The sequence below is a fragment of the Colius striatus genome, chromosome 6 (genome assembly GCF_028858725.1).
Source record: "Colius striatus isolate bColStr4 chromosome 6, bColStr4.1.hap1, whole genome shotgun sequence".
Lineage (NCBI taxonomy): Eukaryota > Metazoa > Chordata > Aves > Coliiformes > Coliidae > Colius > Colius striatus.
In genome coordinates, this window is record NC_084764.1 from 23,510,238 (window position 1) to 23,526,878 (window position 16,641).

The 16,641-nt window shown below is 36.4% G+C and overlaps 1 protein-coding gene across 3 annotated transcripts in view; it reads left to right on the plus strand.

Moving 5' to 3' along the window:
- TRIP11 (thyroid hormone receptor interactor 11) overlaps positions 1-16,641 on the plus strand; it is a 36,200-nt gene that overhangs the window by 9,153 nt on the left and 10,406 nt on the right. For 2 of the 3 annotated variants that reach the window (XR_009818979.1, XM_061998815.1), the window contains exons 7-16: positions 53-418; positions 1,563-1,603; positions 2,305-2,505; positions 3,521-6,550; positions 10,545-10,685; positions 10,899-11,092; positions 12,550-12,713; positions 13,025-13,128; positions 13,451-13,550; positions 14,058-14,164. Coding sequence is in view for 2 of the 3 variants with exons in the window: in XM_061998815.1 (XP_061854799.1) it covers positions 53-418; positions 1,563-1,603; positions 2,305-2,505; positions 3,521-6,550; positions 10,545-10,685; positions 10,899-11,092; positions 12,550-12,713; positions 13,025-13,128; positions 13,451-13,550; positions 14,058-14,164 (4,448 nt within the window). In the remaining variant the exon portion in view is untranslated. The remainder of the gene's footprint in view (positions 1-52; positions 419-1,562; positions 1,604-2,304; positions 2,506-3,520; positions 6,551-10,544; positions 10,686-10,898; positions 11,093-12,549; positions 12,714-13,024; positions 13,129-13,450; positions 13,551-14,057; positions 14,165-16,641) is intronic. The other variant, XM_061998814.1, reaches the window with a different exon arrangement.

The following is a 16,641-nucleotide window of genomic DNA, read 5'->3' on the forward strand; positions in this document are numbered from 1 at the left end:
CCTACATAGCTGGCTCTGGTTAATTTTGCAAACAATGTTTTTTACTTTCTAGATGGTGTGAGTGCTCGTGCCATGGATAACTCTAAAATAAGCATACAGCAAAACAATTCTCAGAGTCTAGACGGAGGAAAAGTAGACAAGTTGCAGATTGTAAAGGACCTAGAGGATGAAATAAGAAAATTAAATCACAAATTATCTTCTGCCAAAGAAGAAAACAAAAATCTTCTGAAAGAGCAAGAATTGGCAAAGGTAGAAAAAATCCAAATAATGCAAGAATGTGAAAATCTTAAATCCAACTTGAGTATGCTTCAAAGTTCTGTTGCAGAGCAAGATGCTCTCCTGAAAGAACAGGAGAAGAAGCTCCGGTCAAAGACATCACTACCAGAAGATGTTATCAGACTGCAGCAAGCACTGTTAGGTACAAAGATGTTGTTTGGTTTCTTGAAATTTTTTTTTAATCTTGGTATATATTCAGAAGCTTTCATTTTTAGTGCTCAGAATTTAAGAATTTGGATCTGAATATGAGAATGTGTGCCTTTAAAAACTTGGTGCTTTAGAAAAGCGTTGGCTGTTGAGATAAGGCGAAGCAGGAGAGGAGACATAATTAGGGCTAGGGGTTTCTGATTAGGTAAGTAATTTTATCTGCCAACAGTTCCATAGGTTTTTCTTCTTTAAAAGTAAGTCTATCTCCGTAGAAGGTGTTTGTTTAAATTCTAAAAGTACACTTCTTTGTGTAAAGGCAGTCTATTGTTAATATCTTTTCCTTAAACACTGAATCATATCTGTTTAAGAAGTATATCTGTATGCAGAAAATCCTTTAATATTGTTGTTCTGATTTCAACTCAGATGGAGTTAATTTTCTTCCTAGTAGCTGGAACAGGGCTGTGATTTCAACTTAGCTGAGAATACTGTTGATAACATGCTAATGTTTTGGCTATTGCCAAGCGGGGCTTATCCTAAGTCAAGGACTTTTTAGTTTCCCATATTCTGCCAGCGAGGTGCACAAGAAGCTGGGAGGGAGCTTGGCCAGGACAGCTGACCTGAACTAGCCCAAAAGTTATTCCATACCATAGGATGGCCTGGCCAGTATATGAGGGGAGTTGATCAGGAAGAGAGTTCACTGCTTAGGGACTGTCTGGGCATTGGTGAGCCAGCTGCATTGTGCAGCACTTATCTGCCTTGGATATTGTTTCTCGTTTTTTTGTTATCTTCCTATTATTATTTATTTCAATTATTAAACTGTTCTTATCTCAACCCACAAATTCTACTTTTTAAAGCTGTGTGGTGCTTAGTTGCTGGCTGGCGTTAAACCACTATAATTACATAATTGATACACTGTAGTACCAAAGTCCTCCTAATGTAGACTCAGTTATAATACTGATGCTCTACTTTGTGGGGTGATCGATGGTGCATTTGAATCTTTTACAGCACTGCTTATCATCAAAAGTATTGTGAAACTTATTTTCTGAGCAGTGCAGTTCTGTTGGGGCAAGGGGGGAGAGTGATTTGTTTTCATTGTTGTTTGGAAAGTAGTAAAATTATGTATCTTTTTCCTTTTATAGAAGCAGAAAATGAAATAGCAAGACTTTCAAGTCTAAATCAGGTAAAGCAGTTTCTAAATTAAGCCAACAAAAGCTCAAACAATAGTAAATGATGGAAAACACATTTTGGCATTACACTTTTTTTGAGCGTTCACACTTCTACATAAATAACCTTGTAATCAAAGAAATAATTGTAGAATAATTCTGTAATTCCATGCAGAATGATGCATTTTGACTTGTAAAACTCCACAGTGTACTCTGTTAAAGAAAACTGTTGTTACTTAGGCTGCTGTAACATACATTCTGTAAAAATTGTAGTTTTTCTGTTCTACTTTGGCACATTTCATTTTTCAGTTGTGAAGCATTTGTCTTCTTCATGTATTTCTGTAATATTACTACGTTTGATCTTACTCATGAATTTAAACACATAGTTTCTCTGAAACACAGCTTCAGTTTTTGATAAGATTGGCTTAGTCTTCCATAAACTCAGGCCTGAGAGATTTAATTTAGTTTACTTTGGATTCAAAGTGTTTTTCAGCTGGAGCCTTCTGATCTTCATGTATTCAAGAGTTCTCATGGCATTTTTCATAAAGATGTTATTCAGGTGTACTAGATTAAAAGTTCCTTTCTCACCATGCAGCCTAATGCATGTTTAGGGTATCTCTTGGGAGAGAATTAATTGTTGAAGGAAAAAGAAACATTTAAAATCTAAACAGCTGATACATTTTGGCGAGATTAAGTCTAATGTTTAATTTTTTTTTAGCTTAAGGAGGGACTCACAAGTGCACAACATGAAAATGAGAGTATTCTTTCTGCATGTACTGAGGATCAGAATTCTGAATTAAGTCAGTTAAGACAAGATTTAGAAAGGAAAGAACAAGAATTAAATGAAAGTATTGCTGAAAGAGAAACTTTAATAGCGGAACTGGAAGAACTAGACAAGCAAAATCAAGACGCTACTCAGGTAATAGCCTAACTAATTATTGAGCTGCTAAAGTAAGTGCTTATATTTATGTGCATGGATATTTGTCTTTTTAGTTGATCTTTGAACATAAATAGCAGGGAAATGTAAGTATCCTCTGAGGCTTAAAAAGAATATTGGGACCAGTTTTTCTCTGTATCTAGTATCTCAGTGCAAAGTTCTGAAGTGCCAAAAACTCACTTGTTATGGACAAATAAATAATTTAGCATGTCAGGTATCTATAAGGGATCTTACTTTTCCAAGGCCAGTTAAATACTGATTATTTTTTCTTTGCAAGACCTTTAATGCGTTTTGTCCTGTTAACATTTTGACCTGTCATATGACAGTATGTGGAACATGAATGATTTTTTTTTTTTAAAGCATTTTTCTTTTCCTTAATTACACTGAGTTAAGTTACTTTATTACAAGTTCTTCATAATATGAGCATTTGTGGAGAAAAAAAGATCACTGATACCTTTTTGTCATGTAGTTACAAGCTGTGTATTTCAATATTGGTTTGCTTTATAGAGTTGAACATTTAAAGTATTTTCCTATGAAACTAATTCCAGCAAGTATGTCTAAAAATAAGCTCAAACAAGACATTGAAAATGGAATATGCAGATATGCATTCACTTCTGTAATTTGTTATTTTAAATGTAATGCCTCTCTGTTTTTAGGTAGTGGGTGTTTCATGGGTACCCATTCCAACTGCTTTGACAAATTCTGATTGTTTGTTTTCTTAAGTACTTCTCTTTTTGTTCCTTGATTTAAATACTTAAGGGTCTTTTGGGAGAGATGGTGTTCTTATCTTAGTGAAGTGTAATCTATGCCTATTTGACATTTCATTTTAATCAATATAGCACTGGCTAGTTCATAGTGCTTACAAACTTATATTGGCGAGTAGGAAATACTTTTATTTCCTCTTAGTGTTTTTTTTTTAATTACTGTTCAGAGGATAAAAATGAATGAAATGCATAAATCAACTGTTCTTAATGAATGCTTGTTTTGTTCTTTTCAGCATATGATTACACTGAAAGAGCAGCTGTCGAAACAACACACAGAAACTGATTGTGTCATCAAACAGCTGAAATTTGACATAGATTTTGAAAGGAAGAAGGTATCAGAGTTAGAAACTGAGAAGATGGAAACCATTCAGGAATTAGATAGTCAGAAAGAAAAACTAAGCCAGTGTTCCTCTGCACTTAAAGATTTGCATATAAGTAAGCAGCAGCTTCAAGATAATATTAAACATCTTCAGCAACAATTAAGGGAAACCCAGGGCTGTAATTTGCATAATAAAAAAGAAATTGGAGAGTTGCAGCAGAAACTAAAAGAAAGAGAGGAGGAACTTTCTTTATACTCAAGCAAGTTAACAGAAAAAAGTACTCAGGAATCTAACAACATTTGCCAAGATCTGATTCTGAAAGAAAGAGAAGTAGAAATTGCAAAGCTGCAGAATGATATTTTAGAAAAGAAACAAATAAATGAAGACTTAAAGAAATCTCTGTCTGATCTCAGAACAGAAAATGGAAAGCTGATAACAGCCATTGAAGAACTAAAAGGAGAGTTAAGTGATGCCATTTCTGAGAAAAACAAAATTTACTTGGAAAAAGACACTGTTGCAGAGGCTCTGAAAATGGAAAAAAGACAGTTGGAGAGTGAATTACACCAGTCGGAAAAGAGGATTTTGGAACAAGCACAGAAGTATAAGCAAACTATTGAGGAATTATCAAATGCACGTAATATGGATACTACTGTGTTGCAGCTTGAACATGAGCGTCTGGTTAAACTCAGTCAAGAGAAAGACTTTAAGATTGCTGAACTTAAAAGGAATATTGAGCAAATGGAAACTGACCATCAAGAAACAAAAGAGATGTTGACTACTAGCTTAGGAGGACAGAAGCAGTTGACAGAACTCTTAAAAGAAAAAGAGGTATTTATTGAAAAAATGAAAAATCAAACCTTACAGATGAAGCAGGAACTTGAGGAATATATGAAAGCTTCAAAAAAGCAGGATGTCTTGAAACAGAACTTGGAGGAAAAAGACAGAAATCTTGCAGTCATGAAGGAGGAAAATAATCATTTGAAAGAAGAGATTGAACGCCTTAAGGATCAGCAAAGTAGATCTATGCCTGTGGTTGAGCCTAAAACTCTAGATATTATTATTGAACTTGAAAGTGAGGTAACACAGTTAAAAGTGATAAAGACTAACCTTGAAGAAGAAATGGAAGTTCACAAAAAAACAATAGAAGATCTGAATCAAACAACAGCACAACTTCAACAGTCTTTGCAGGAGCAAAGAAAGGAAATAGATGAATCTAAATTTCAGTGTGAGCAAATGAATGTCACACATGAAAGACTTTCCTTAGAGAAAGACGAGGAAATTAAAAATTTGCAGAGAACAATTGAACAAATTAAAACTCAGTTACACAAAGAGAGACAGATCATTCAGACTGATTCCTCTAATCTTTTTCAGGAAACCAAAGTTCAGACTCTTAATGGAGAAAATGGAAATGAAAAACATGACTTATCTAAATCTGAAATTGAAAGACTGGTAAAAGGTATCAAAGAAAGGGAAATGGAGATAAAGCTTTTAAATGAAAAGAATGTTTCTTTAAGTCAGCAAATTGATCAGTTGTCTAAGGATGAAGTTGGCAAACTTACTCGGATCATTCAAGAGAAGGATTTAGAAATTCAAGCTCTTAATGCTAGAGTTTCCTCTGCTTCCTATAGGCAAGATGTTCTTTGTCTTCAGCAGCAGCTGCAAGCATATGTTATGGAAAGGGAACAAGTACTAGCAGTTCTAAGTGAAAAGACAAGAGAAAACAGTCAGTTAAAAACAGAGTATCATAATATCATGGATATGGTCGCTGCTAAAGAAGCAGCTTTGGTGAGGCTGCAAGAAGAGAATCGGAAGTTATGCAATAGATCTGAAAACAGCAGTCAGGACATGTCTCGAGAAACAATTCAGAATTTATCCCGTATCATTCGAGAAAAAGATATTGAAATAGATGCTTTAAGTCAAAAATGCCAAACCTTATTGACTGTTTTGCAGACATCCAGTACAGGTACTGATAACGGGTCAGGAGGTGTTAACAGTAACCAGTTTGAGGAACTTCTACAAGAACGTGATAAACTAAAACAACAAGTAAAGAAGATGGAGGAGTGGAAGCAACAAGTAATAACCACAGTTCAGAACATGCAACATGAGTCAGCTCACCTCCAAGAAGAGTTACACAAGCTTCAAGCACAAATTTCAGTTGAAAGTGATAGTAATTCAAAGTTGCAGGTGGATTATAATGGCTTGATTCAGAGTTATGAACAGAACGAGCGAAAGCTGAAAAGTTTTAGTCAGGAATTGGCACAAGTTCAGCACTGCATAGGACAGCTTCATAACACCAAGGATCTTCTCCTGAGTAAACTTGATTTAGTAACGCCACCTATGGCAGCAGCTTCCACCATTCCACAGCTTTCAGGTGTTCAGTACAGCACTCCTGAAGTACTCAGTGATGAGTCTAAACTCTTTCAAAAGGAGTTGGAACAACTGAAAAAAAAATTGCAAGAAAAAGATTCAACTATTAGGACTCTTCAGGAAAACAATCAGCGATTATCTGATTCTGTGGCTACAGCATCAGAGATTGAAAGAAAGAGTCAAGAAGAGACTGAGTCAGAGATGAGGCAGATCAAAGAAAAACATGATGTCTTGCAGAAATCACTTAGGGAAAAAGACATATTGATTAAATCTAAAAGTGATCAGTTACTTTCCGTGAGTGAAAATCTTAGTAACAAAGAAAATGAAAATGAGCTTTTGAAGCAAGCTGTGACTAATCTTAAAGAAAGAAATTTAATTTTAGAAATGGATATTCGAAAATTGAAAGAAGAAAATGAAAAAATTATTGTAACGTGTAGGGAAAAAGAAACAGAATTCCGAGCGCTCCAGGAGACTAACATGCAATTTTCAATGATGCTGAAAGAGAAGGAGTTTGAGTCTCATTCAATGAAGGAAAAAGCTCTTGCATTTGAGAAACTATTGAAAGAGAAAGAACAGGTATGTGCATTTGTATTTATAAACATCTGTGAATCACCTGGTAATGCATTTCTGTGTACATGTAGTCACCAAGTGTTTGCCTGAATTCCATTTGTGACTCCTTACAGCATTACACTACAACAAAGATTCTCCCACTACAAAGTTAAGAAAGAAAAGTCAGCAGGTGAGTGGTTTACAGTGTTACCTGTTAACTCTGCAGCCAGAAACTATGGTTTACATTTATTTAGAAATTGATGGGTTACTGAATATCTGCTTCATATTTTGCTTTGGCCCTGTTGTTCATTGTCCTCTATATTATTTTTACTATAAGATGCACAAACTTCTGTGGAGTTGACCAGCAGGACGAATTTTCCAATGTGCTTTCCTCTAGTGTTTGTCATTCCAATGTTGATTGTATCACCAAATCCCTGTCAGATGAATGGCTTTATGTATCTTGCATTTATGGCCAGAGAAATTCACTCAAAAAAAAGGAAAAGATAGAAGATTTGCCAAGCTAAATGAGTGGTTTCTTGTCTACAGATTGACATTAGTTCCATTTAAATAAAACAAAAAACTTTTTCTGTGAGGGTGAGGGAGCCCTGGCACAGGCTGCCCAGAGGGGTTGTGGAGTCTCCTTCCTTGGAGGTCTTCAAGACCCTCCTGGACATGTTCCTATGCGACCTGATCTAGGTGAACCCGCTTCTGCAGGGGGATTGGACTAGATGATCTCTAAAGGTTCCTTACACCCCTACCATTCTAGGATTCCATGATGTGGAAAAAATGGATACTTTTTTCAAAGTGTATGTTCAGAGTAAAGTTGCAGTGGCTTATTAATTATCACACACTTAATAGGTGTTTTTTAAAAGATTCTCAAAAGAATTCTGTGGCATCATTGATACACAGTTCAACAGCTTGAACTTCTGCTGCTGTAGTCAATGAAGTAATGTGTGAATTGCCATTTCTTGTTAAGAAATGAGTATTAAGTACAGTGCAAAAGTTTTCCTGTAGGTTTGACAAGCACTTAACATCAGAATTCCAGGATGTAAGTATTTTTTGTTTGTTTTGTAGGCTCTGAAAGTGAATATATCTGAGTGGACAGTTTTTTCTGGTAATTAATTCCAAACAGATAATTTTCTTTCTTTGTACAGTTCAGGTCCTTTGTCTTGCTCGTTCTGATGACCATTTTTCAGTCTTCACCTGCAGTTGTGCCCCTCCATGCATAGTGTTCTTACTCTCTTTGTTGCTTTTAGCATCCCTTTGGTTGGAAAGTCCATGAAAGATCATCTAGTTCTGGCCTTCTGCCATGGGCAGGGATGTCTTTTGCTTGACCAGGCTGCTCAAAGCCCCATCCAACCTGGCCATAAACATTTCCGGGAATGGGGCATCTACAACCTCTCTGAGCAACATATTCCAGTGTCTCATTAATTCTCTTCGAAGCATTTTCAAACTACCAACTAAATCTACAAAGCAATGTATTTGTAAGAGCAAAACATGAATTCCATTTAATGATGTATGTCTTCTTATGATTTGGAAGTCTCAACTTTGACATAATATGTGGAAAACTAAGATTTTTTTTTGTTTTGAGAAGTTTGACTTAGGACAGATATTTAGCTCAGTTTACTCCAAGTGTAATTTTCCTTACCCTGTTCTGAAGAAATGCTGTAGAACTACCATGAGAAGCTTTACTGTCGCAAAGTACAGTTACATTGTGGAGAAGAGCTTTGCATACTGTTGGTGCTTTTTATGTTCATCAGACTTGCACACATAAGATACAGCAATGCTTTACAAATCCACACCTTTTTTTTTTTTTTCTAATTCTAAGTTGTGGAAATCTGTGCTATCTAGCTGGGTTCTTTATGTTGCTTGTCTTTGGCCTGCAGACTTTCACTCCTTGGTGACTTAGGCTTTGTTTAACAGGCATGAAACTTTTGCTTGGATGTTTTTCCTGCACAAATCGGAGAAATTTTTGTTATACATTTTGTGTTTGCCATAGAGAGCTAGAAAAAATAGTATTGTCGTGGTTTTGCCCAGCCAGCAATGAAGTGCCACAACAGTCTCTTGCTTACCACCCTCCATCCACCCCTACCCTCCTTAGAATGACAGAGGCCTCAGTGAGATGGGAGGCAAAAAAGATAACCAAGGTTGTTGTGGATTAAGACAAGGGCAGGGAGGGCTCACTGCCAATTACAGTTCTGGGCAAAACAGACTTCAGTACTCAGAGAGGAAAGTAGGAAAGTTTATTCTACTACCTACAAGAAACAGAACAGAACAAAAGGAAGAAACAGGGCAGGATGATGAGAAAAATACAACCAGCACTTCAAGATCTCCCTCCTGCATCCCTCCTATCTTTCCAGGCCCAGCTCACTGCTTCCAATATCTCTACCTCCTCCCTCCTCAATGGCTCAGGGGGGCAGGGAATGGGGGAGGTGGTCAGTGTCTCACAGATGGGCTCTGCCGCTTCTCTCTTCTCAGATGAGGATGACTCCTGGCATTCTTCCCTTGCTCCGATATGGGGTCCCTCCCCTGGGACACAGTCCTTAACGAACTTCTCTGGTGTGGGTTGTTCCCAGCAGCTGTGGCTTCTGCAGATACAGGGTCCCTCACATGGGACATGGCCTCCTCTGGCCATAGTCACTGCCCCTGGCACGGGGTCTTTTATGAAATGCAAACAAATCTGGTTGACCACTCCTCTCCCCAGAGTGCAGGGGGAGTCTCTGCTCCAGCACACCTCCTCCTCTCTTTCCTCACTGACCTTGGGGTCCATGTGGCTGCTTCTCTCTCTCTTCCCACTCCTTGCACCACCACCTTCCAAAAAAGAAGGCAGAACAGAAAATGAAGGAACAGGAAGAACCCTCCTCTTCTGGCTTATTCTTAAAAAGTGATCACGGAGGCACCTAATTGGCTCAGCCCCAGAAATGAGTCTGACTCAGAGCTCGGGACAGTTTTGAGCAACTTCTTATGAAGCCATCTTTACAGCCCCTTCCCCTTACCAGAAACAACTCCACACAAAACCATGAGAAGTATTAAAACAATTTTGTATTTTGTGTGTATTAGAAGATAACATGACGTAAAAAGAGAAGATTGCCACAAGTTTGTGATCTGACTGCAAAAATAATCAAACTGCATATAGCAAAATTAATAAAACCAAATAATTGAAGCTTGTAAGTATTACATGTTCCTGTGTGACCTGATCTAGGTGGACCTGCTTGAGCTGAGGGGTTAGACTAGATGACATTTAGAGGTCCCTTGCAACCCCTACCATTTTGTGATTCTGTGAAGTATTAGTGATGAAAACAAAGATGGGTTTACTTTCATCCAGTAGATCCAATAAAAGTAACAGCTTTCAAAACAACCTGAGACACAGTGTAAAAAACATGCAGAAAAGTTTCAAATAACTGCAGATGCATTCACATGTACATATAAATCTGACATAACTGGCATACACTGCCCTTTTATATGTTGATGTGGCAGTAAATTGCATGTAAGTGGAAACATTTTGTTGAAATTTGACAACTGTAAAAGGTGATGGACATTGCTGTGATTCATTGAAGGCTAGTCTTCGGGCATGATGCCACTTTATGGCTTGTTCTTCATGTGTTTAGTCATCAAAGTTGAGACAAGTTGACCTACCTAGGCTGATGCTTTATGTGTGCATGGCCTAATAAATGGATATCACAGAGAACAGACTCCAAACACTAAAGGGAAAAGTGCTGTTTTCAAGTATACAAGTGTTTAGGACACTGAGTACATAATAGATCTTTCTCTCTAAAGGTATCTGTTTATTCATAACAGCCAATTAAGACAATGCATCTGTATAGTGTCTTCTAGCAGTAACTTTTGCTTTTGACACGTGTGAGTGAAATAACTTCAAAAGAGCGTTTTCCCTGAATATTATTCTGTGTGCTAGGACTATGGTTGTCCTGCCTTTTTCCTTGTTAGATCAGTATTGTCTTTATGCTCTCCTGGGTAAAGACACGTTTTCTTCATTTGAAATGCTTGTTTTTGTCTTCAACAGGGCAAGACGGGAGAATTGAATCAACTGTTAAATGAAGTTAAGTCAATGCAGGAAAGAGCTGTTACTTTTCAGCAGGAGAGAGACCAAGTCATGGTAGCACTCAAACAGAAGCAAATGGAAAGCAGTGCACTGCAGAGTGAGGTACACTACCAAATAATTTACCATTGCAAGAAATAAAAGGCAATAAGAAACTGCATCTGTTGTTTTTTGAAAATATTTTTAATAGCAATCACTTGTAAAAAGCATTTGAAATCAACACACATACAATGTGCTTCAATGGACATGTTTTATGTTTGCTGAAATTGTTCTTGTGAAAGGTGATAGTATGAGGAACTTAAGGTATGTTCTACACAGATACAGCACTTGCGTGAGAAAGAACAGCGCCTAAACCAGGAACTGGAGAGGTTACGTAATCACCTTTTAGAAATGGAAGACTCCTACACGCGAGAAGCTTTAGCTGCAGAAGATAGAGAGGTCAAGCTAAGAAAGAAAGTTTTGCTTTTGGAAGAAAAACTTGCATCCTCATCTACTGCGGTGGAGAATGCCAGGTAGTCTTTTAATTTATACAGCAGTGGCATTGGCTGTAAATGTCACAGTTAGCTATACTGGTACTGATGGCTTTATTTTACTGAATTGCCATTCTACAAGATGTGAAGTACTTCAGAAAACAAAAACATAGGAACTTCATTACTCTAAATGAGGAAGGTGATTTGAAATATACTTAACTACATAATTTGTCTTTTTAGTAGCAACTAGTGAAATGTCACATCTTTTGACAGTATGTAGAACTAGAAACAACAAAAATACCTCAACTCGTCAATTTAGTTTTCTGTCAAATCAAAATAAATGGATTTAACTTACTTTGAAGTCAAGGCTTCATTCAGTTTGAACATCGTATTTTATGCACTTCAGTGCACAAATGCAACTGTCATGCTTGGTGAATTGCTTCCAAGACAAGTGCACATTCTTACTTTATACCTGGTACTACACTGCAGTTAGTCTTTTTCTTTTTAGCGTGTATATGTAAAGCAAGATGGATTGAAGTTCTCATGGGTAGCAGATTCTGGGAGGCTAGAGCTAAATGTGTAATCTTATATTTGATCCAGAATGGTGAAAACTCAAGCATTAAAATTACTCAATGCCTATCTTAACTGCTTTTAATATTGTTTTATTTAGAGGAATGCTCATTATTTTGGGCAAAAGAGTTCTTTTCTCATCTTACTACAGTTATCAAAATGAATAAGTATTTAAATAAAATTACGCATGTAGCTGCAGACTTCTTGTTCTTTAAGTGCCAAAGATGGATTCCTCTTTTAGAAATAGCTTTGCTGAGAGCATTGAGTTGAGCAGCATTTGTTGTGAAAAATTGGGGAGAAAGTGCAAGAGTTGAAAGAAGGTTGTGTAAAAAAACCTGTTCATTGGAATGTTTCTTAGTTCTTCATCAAACTTGTGAAATACCTTTAAAAACATACTGCCTGTTTCCCACGTGGTATGAAACTGGCTTACTCCTCGGCCAGTCTTTTTAAAGAGTGTATTTTTGAATAATGGGAAATTAAATAGAGCATTCAGTGGTCAGTATGGAGCGAGATATGCTGAGTTCTTGCAGACTGGCTTTAAAAATAAAAATAGGTAGAAAGATGTATTCATTCATGTAGTAACTGGAGCAAACAATTAGCAAGATATGGATTCTTTTGTTGCTAAATATACTGTTAAATTAATGAAAAATCAAGATTTTTCTAGTACACTTAAAAGCAGTGGATGCTTTATTGATTGCCAAAAGTTTATCACCAGACTTACTTAAATTCTGTTCTTAGTTTGGTTTTGTTTGTTTGATTTGGGTTTTTCTTTTGGCTTTTTGTTTTAAAGGGGAATGAGGGGAGAAAAAAAAAAAGCCTTAATTGTTATCAACTGAGGCAAGAAATTTAATGGTAGGGTGAGTTTACTGGGATTTAATTTTCTCTGTGTTTTATTGTCCTCATAAATAATGCATTTTATTTCCATCAAGTCATCAAGCTAGTCTTCAAGTTGAATCTTTGCAAGAGCAGTTAAACCTGGTTTCCAAGCAGAGGGATGAAACAATGCTACAGCTCACCATCTCACAGGACCAAGTGAAGCAGTATGCATTGTCACTGGCTAACCTGCAGATGGTACTAGAGCAATTCCAACTGGGTAAGTTTTGTCAAAATACAACAAAGATGTAACAAGCATTTCTCAACTGGATTCGTTACCATATTTTCATGCTTTTTAAATGTTAGTGACTTGGTTTCCATTCTGATAGCTCGAATTTCAGAATGTGGTGTCTTTTAAAAAGTTTCTCAATTCTGGCTGTGTGAAAACTAATGGTCAATATCCCATTTCTGACATTTGAATTCTACCTCTGCCTCATGAAGATCAGGCAGGTTTTGCAATCGTTTAACCCAAAAAAGTTACAGGTTGTAATTCAAAACTGTGTTGTTTGTTTTGTATTTTTAACCCTTTAGAAGAAAAAGCTATGTATTCAGCAGAGCTGGACAAGCACCAAAAACAGGCTACAGAATGGAGGACAAAAGCAGAAAGCTTGGAAGAAAAAGTTGTATCACTGCAGGTGGGCTGAATAATGAAATCGCACCATATGAAACTGCATGCTAGTTCTTGACTGAATTTTTTGTAACTGCTGTGTTAAGTGTTACTGTCTAAGGATACATCATTATGTAAATATTCTCTCTTACTTGGAGAGGGAGAGCACTAAAAAAAGGTTAGCAAAATAGCATTCATTTGCTGACTGTCCATTTTATGAGGATGTTTACTTATTCTAAAGAACAAGTGATTGGAAGTATCTGCATCTATTATGTTTGATCTACGTTGTATTAGTGTAATTGTGATGGTGAGCTTCCTTGATTCTGTTTTTGTCTTTTTCTTGCACTCAGGAAAGGTTAGGAGAGGCAAATGCTGCACTGGATGCAGCATCAAGGCTTACCGAGCAGCTTGACGTCAAAGAGGAGCAAATTGAAGAGCTTAAGAAAGAAGGTAACTACCTTTATTTTTTTTATATCTGCTTAAAATGTTCCAGGAATCTGAGGAGACAGTTTGTATCCTAGGAGGAAAAGAGTAATTCTGTGCCACTTCAAAAGAAAATTTGAAAAAGTACATTTACCATTGGTTAGGGTCTTCAGTTAAGATTTGTTTCAAAGGAAAGCCCTATAGTAGTTGTTTGGGGGTTTTTCAGTGTAAATATCAAAGCCCTTAATTTAGCTCTGCAAGTGTTTGGTTTTTGGTTTTAAATATTTTTGAAATACCAAATGTCAGATTTTGTGAAGTAACTACCGGATTTGATACAGACACAGGAATACAGTGAAGTAGAGAGAAAGGGTATGCTGTGGATAAGAGACATAGAGGGAGCAGCTCTTGCACAGATGTGAGACTGTCTGAAGAGACATGTCACAGACACATCTTTAGATGGTCTTTTTAGATCTCATTTCAAATAAGCTTCCTGATGGCCCATATTTGGAATGATGCCTTTTGTATTGTTCTCAGATGAAGTACTCCTGGTGGCCAAGAAGGCCAATGGCATCCAGGGATGCATCAAGAAGAGTGTGGCCAGCAGATCAAGGGAGGTTCTTCTCCCTCTCTACTCTGCCCTGGTGAGGCCTCATATGGAGTCCTGTGTCCAGTTCTGGGCTCCTCAGCTCAAGAGGGACAGGGAAATGCTGGAGAGAGTCCAGCGCAGGGCCACCAAGATGATCCAGGAGAATAGAATATCTTTCATATGAGGAAAGGCTGCAGGAACTGGGGCTGTTTAGTCTGGAGGAGACTGAGAGATCTTTTCTTCTGAACAGCTTTTCTTCTGAATGCAGTGGTACTGCCTTTTCTGAACATAAGCTACCAATTATTGCTATTAATTTTTAAATTAGAATTTGCCTTAGTCTTGAAATAAATATTTTCTTAAAGTATACTTGCTTATAATCAGATAGTTGGTGTGAAAAGTAATTTGGAAGTCTTCATAATTTAAGCAAGAACTCTACGAAAAGCTACAACTTTACTGCTGAATGTTTACTTAAATGTTGTTGGTCAAAATGCAATTTGGCACCCAAGTGAGTATTATAGGAGTGCTCTTTTGAGTTCACATATGAGTTTTACAAGCTAAATTAAATTTAAGCTGCTATAGGAAAGTACAACTAAATGCTGATTAGTTTTCTGACTGATCTGTCACACTACAGACATTCACAGCAAAAGTTTTCAAACATGCTGGATTGAAATTGACTTTGGCACAGGCAAATATGGCACTCTCAACTGAGCAACTTTTTGACACTGGTTAACTCCAATTGCAAACCTTTGCATATGAAAGCGGGAGGGATTTGAACTTAGAGGAAAAAATGCATCCCAGTATTTTATCAAGCTATGTTGTGTTGCCAAGCGATTTGTTACAAAAATTGAAATGGATTGTTGCATAGAAGAAACAGCAACTTGATACTTGTTGTAGAATAAATAATAATTTTTGTTGGAAAAAGGAGAGACCACTCAGTTTTCTCTATTTACACAAGAAAACATATAATGTCTTATTGAAAATTGGCCAAATACATTCCCAGACACAGTTTTGTTGGCCAAATCTTTAGAAGGATTTCTTTATGGATTTTTTTTTTTCAGCAGTAGAAGTTATTTTAATGGAAAAGTGTAAGATGTACCAGATGCAGTTTTCTGAATTGCGATAAATGGTTAACAAATTACTGGAGACTGTTGTAAATGTCTGGTTTACAGCAGTCCATGCTGAATTTTTGACCCAGGTCTTTTTTAGTATTCAAGTCTTTTCATACAAACGAAGTACATGTTTAAGTCCTTTTCAACTGTAAGATTCTATTTCAGAAGTAAATATTCTATTTAAATAATATATTTAATGATAGAGTTTCATAGTTACTGTGGATGGAATGTAGCTATCCTTAAGACTTGATCTTCTTTGATATATATATTCTTTTTAAGGGAAAAAAAAATAGTAAAAACCCACTAACATTTAATTTAAATTATTTAATTGTTTTATTCTCTAGATGAATTTTAAATGTTGAAAAAGAAACCTGTTATTATCATGGTTTGTAGAACAATAGCAAGAGCATGAGATTTACGTTTACAAACGTGGATGATGGTCATCTTTTTGTGACATAATTTAACTTTTTTAATTCTCTTTTTACTGTGTGGAGACCCAGATAACAACTTCCATGTATGGTCCTGCAACTGTTATCATTTCATAATGTTCATAATTCATAATATTTTCCTTCAAGGTAGCATAATTTAAAGTAAATTGAAACCTTGAAAGTAGGGCTTAATTCTCCTGTGCCTCACTCTGGTGTTTTGAAGAGAGAGCTGGAACGGATTTCAATGCATATGGATGTAGTTGTTACAAGATACGTTGTTGTATAATATATAAAATTTTGTTTGGGTTTTTACTTTGAGTACAGAGCTTAGTCCTTATGTTCATTGAATAAGAACTTTCCCAGCGTAACACTAGTTAGTTTGTTCTGTTCTGTACTCTGTAAAACTCTTATTTGTTAAGTAAAATGTTTATATAAAGATGTGGAGTATTTGAATAGGACAGTTTAGGTTGTACCCATTTCACAGTCCAGCTCTTTGATGTCTATTTACAAAAACTCAATGGGTTCTCATGATATTATTGGTGTTAATTGAGAGCCATGTTGTGTCGACATAGTTGTGGTGTACATTTATTAAAAAGTCATGTGAAAACTAGAGTGGAATGGTTTTCATGCATCCCAGGTGATTTGAAGGGTATAAAAATTTATAAAAGTCGCTTTACTTACAAAGATATTGAAGCTTCTTAGAAATTAACTACAGGACAAATACAAGAAAAGTGGAAGTTTTGTAGTGGGGTTTTTGGTTTTTTAAATAAAGCATCTTTAAATAGTATGAGTCCAAGAAGTGTTAAAATGGTAGGGGAAATTAAGGTTTTTCCATAGGATTTGAAGGTAAGAATTGTCCTTCCTTATAGAGGGAGAGGAGAAAAAGCTTACTTTTCTGCTAATAGAACTGTAGGGCAGACTTGGTCTTCACATGGACAGCCCATGTTATCAAGCTTTTGTGTGTGATTAAGACTTAGTTGTACTTTTACTCGGAA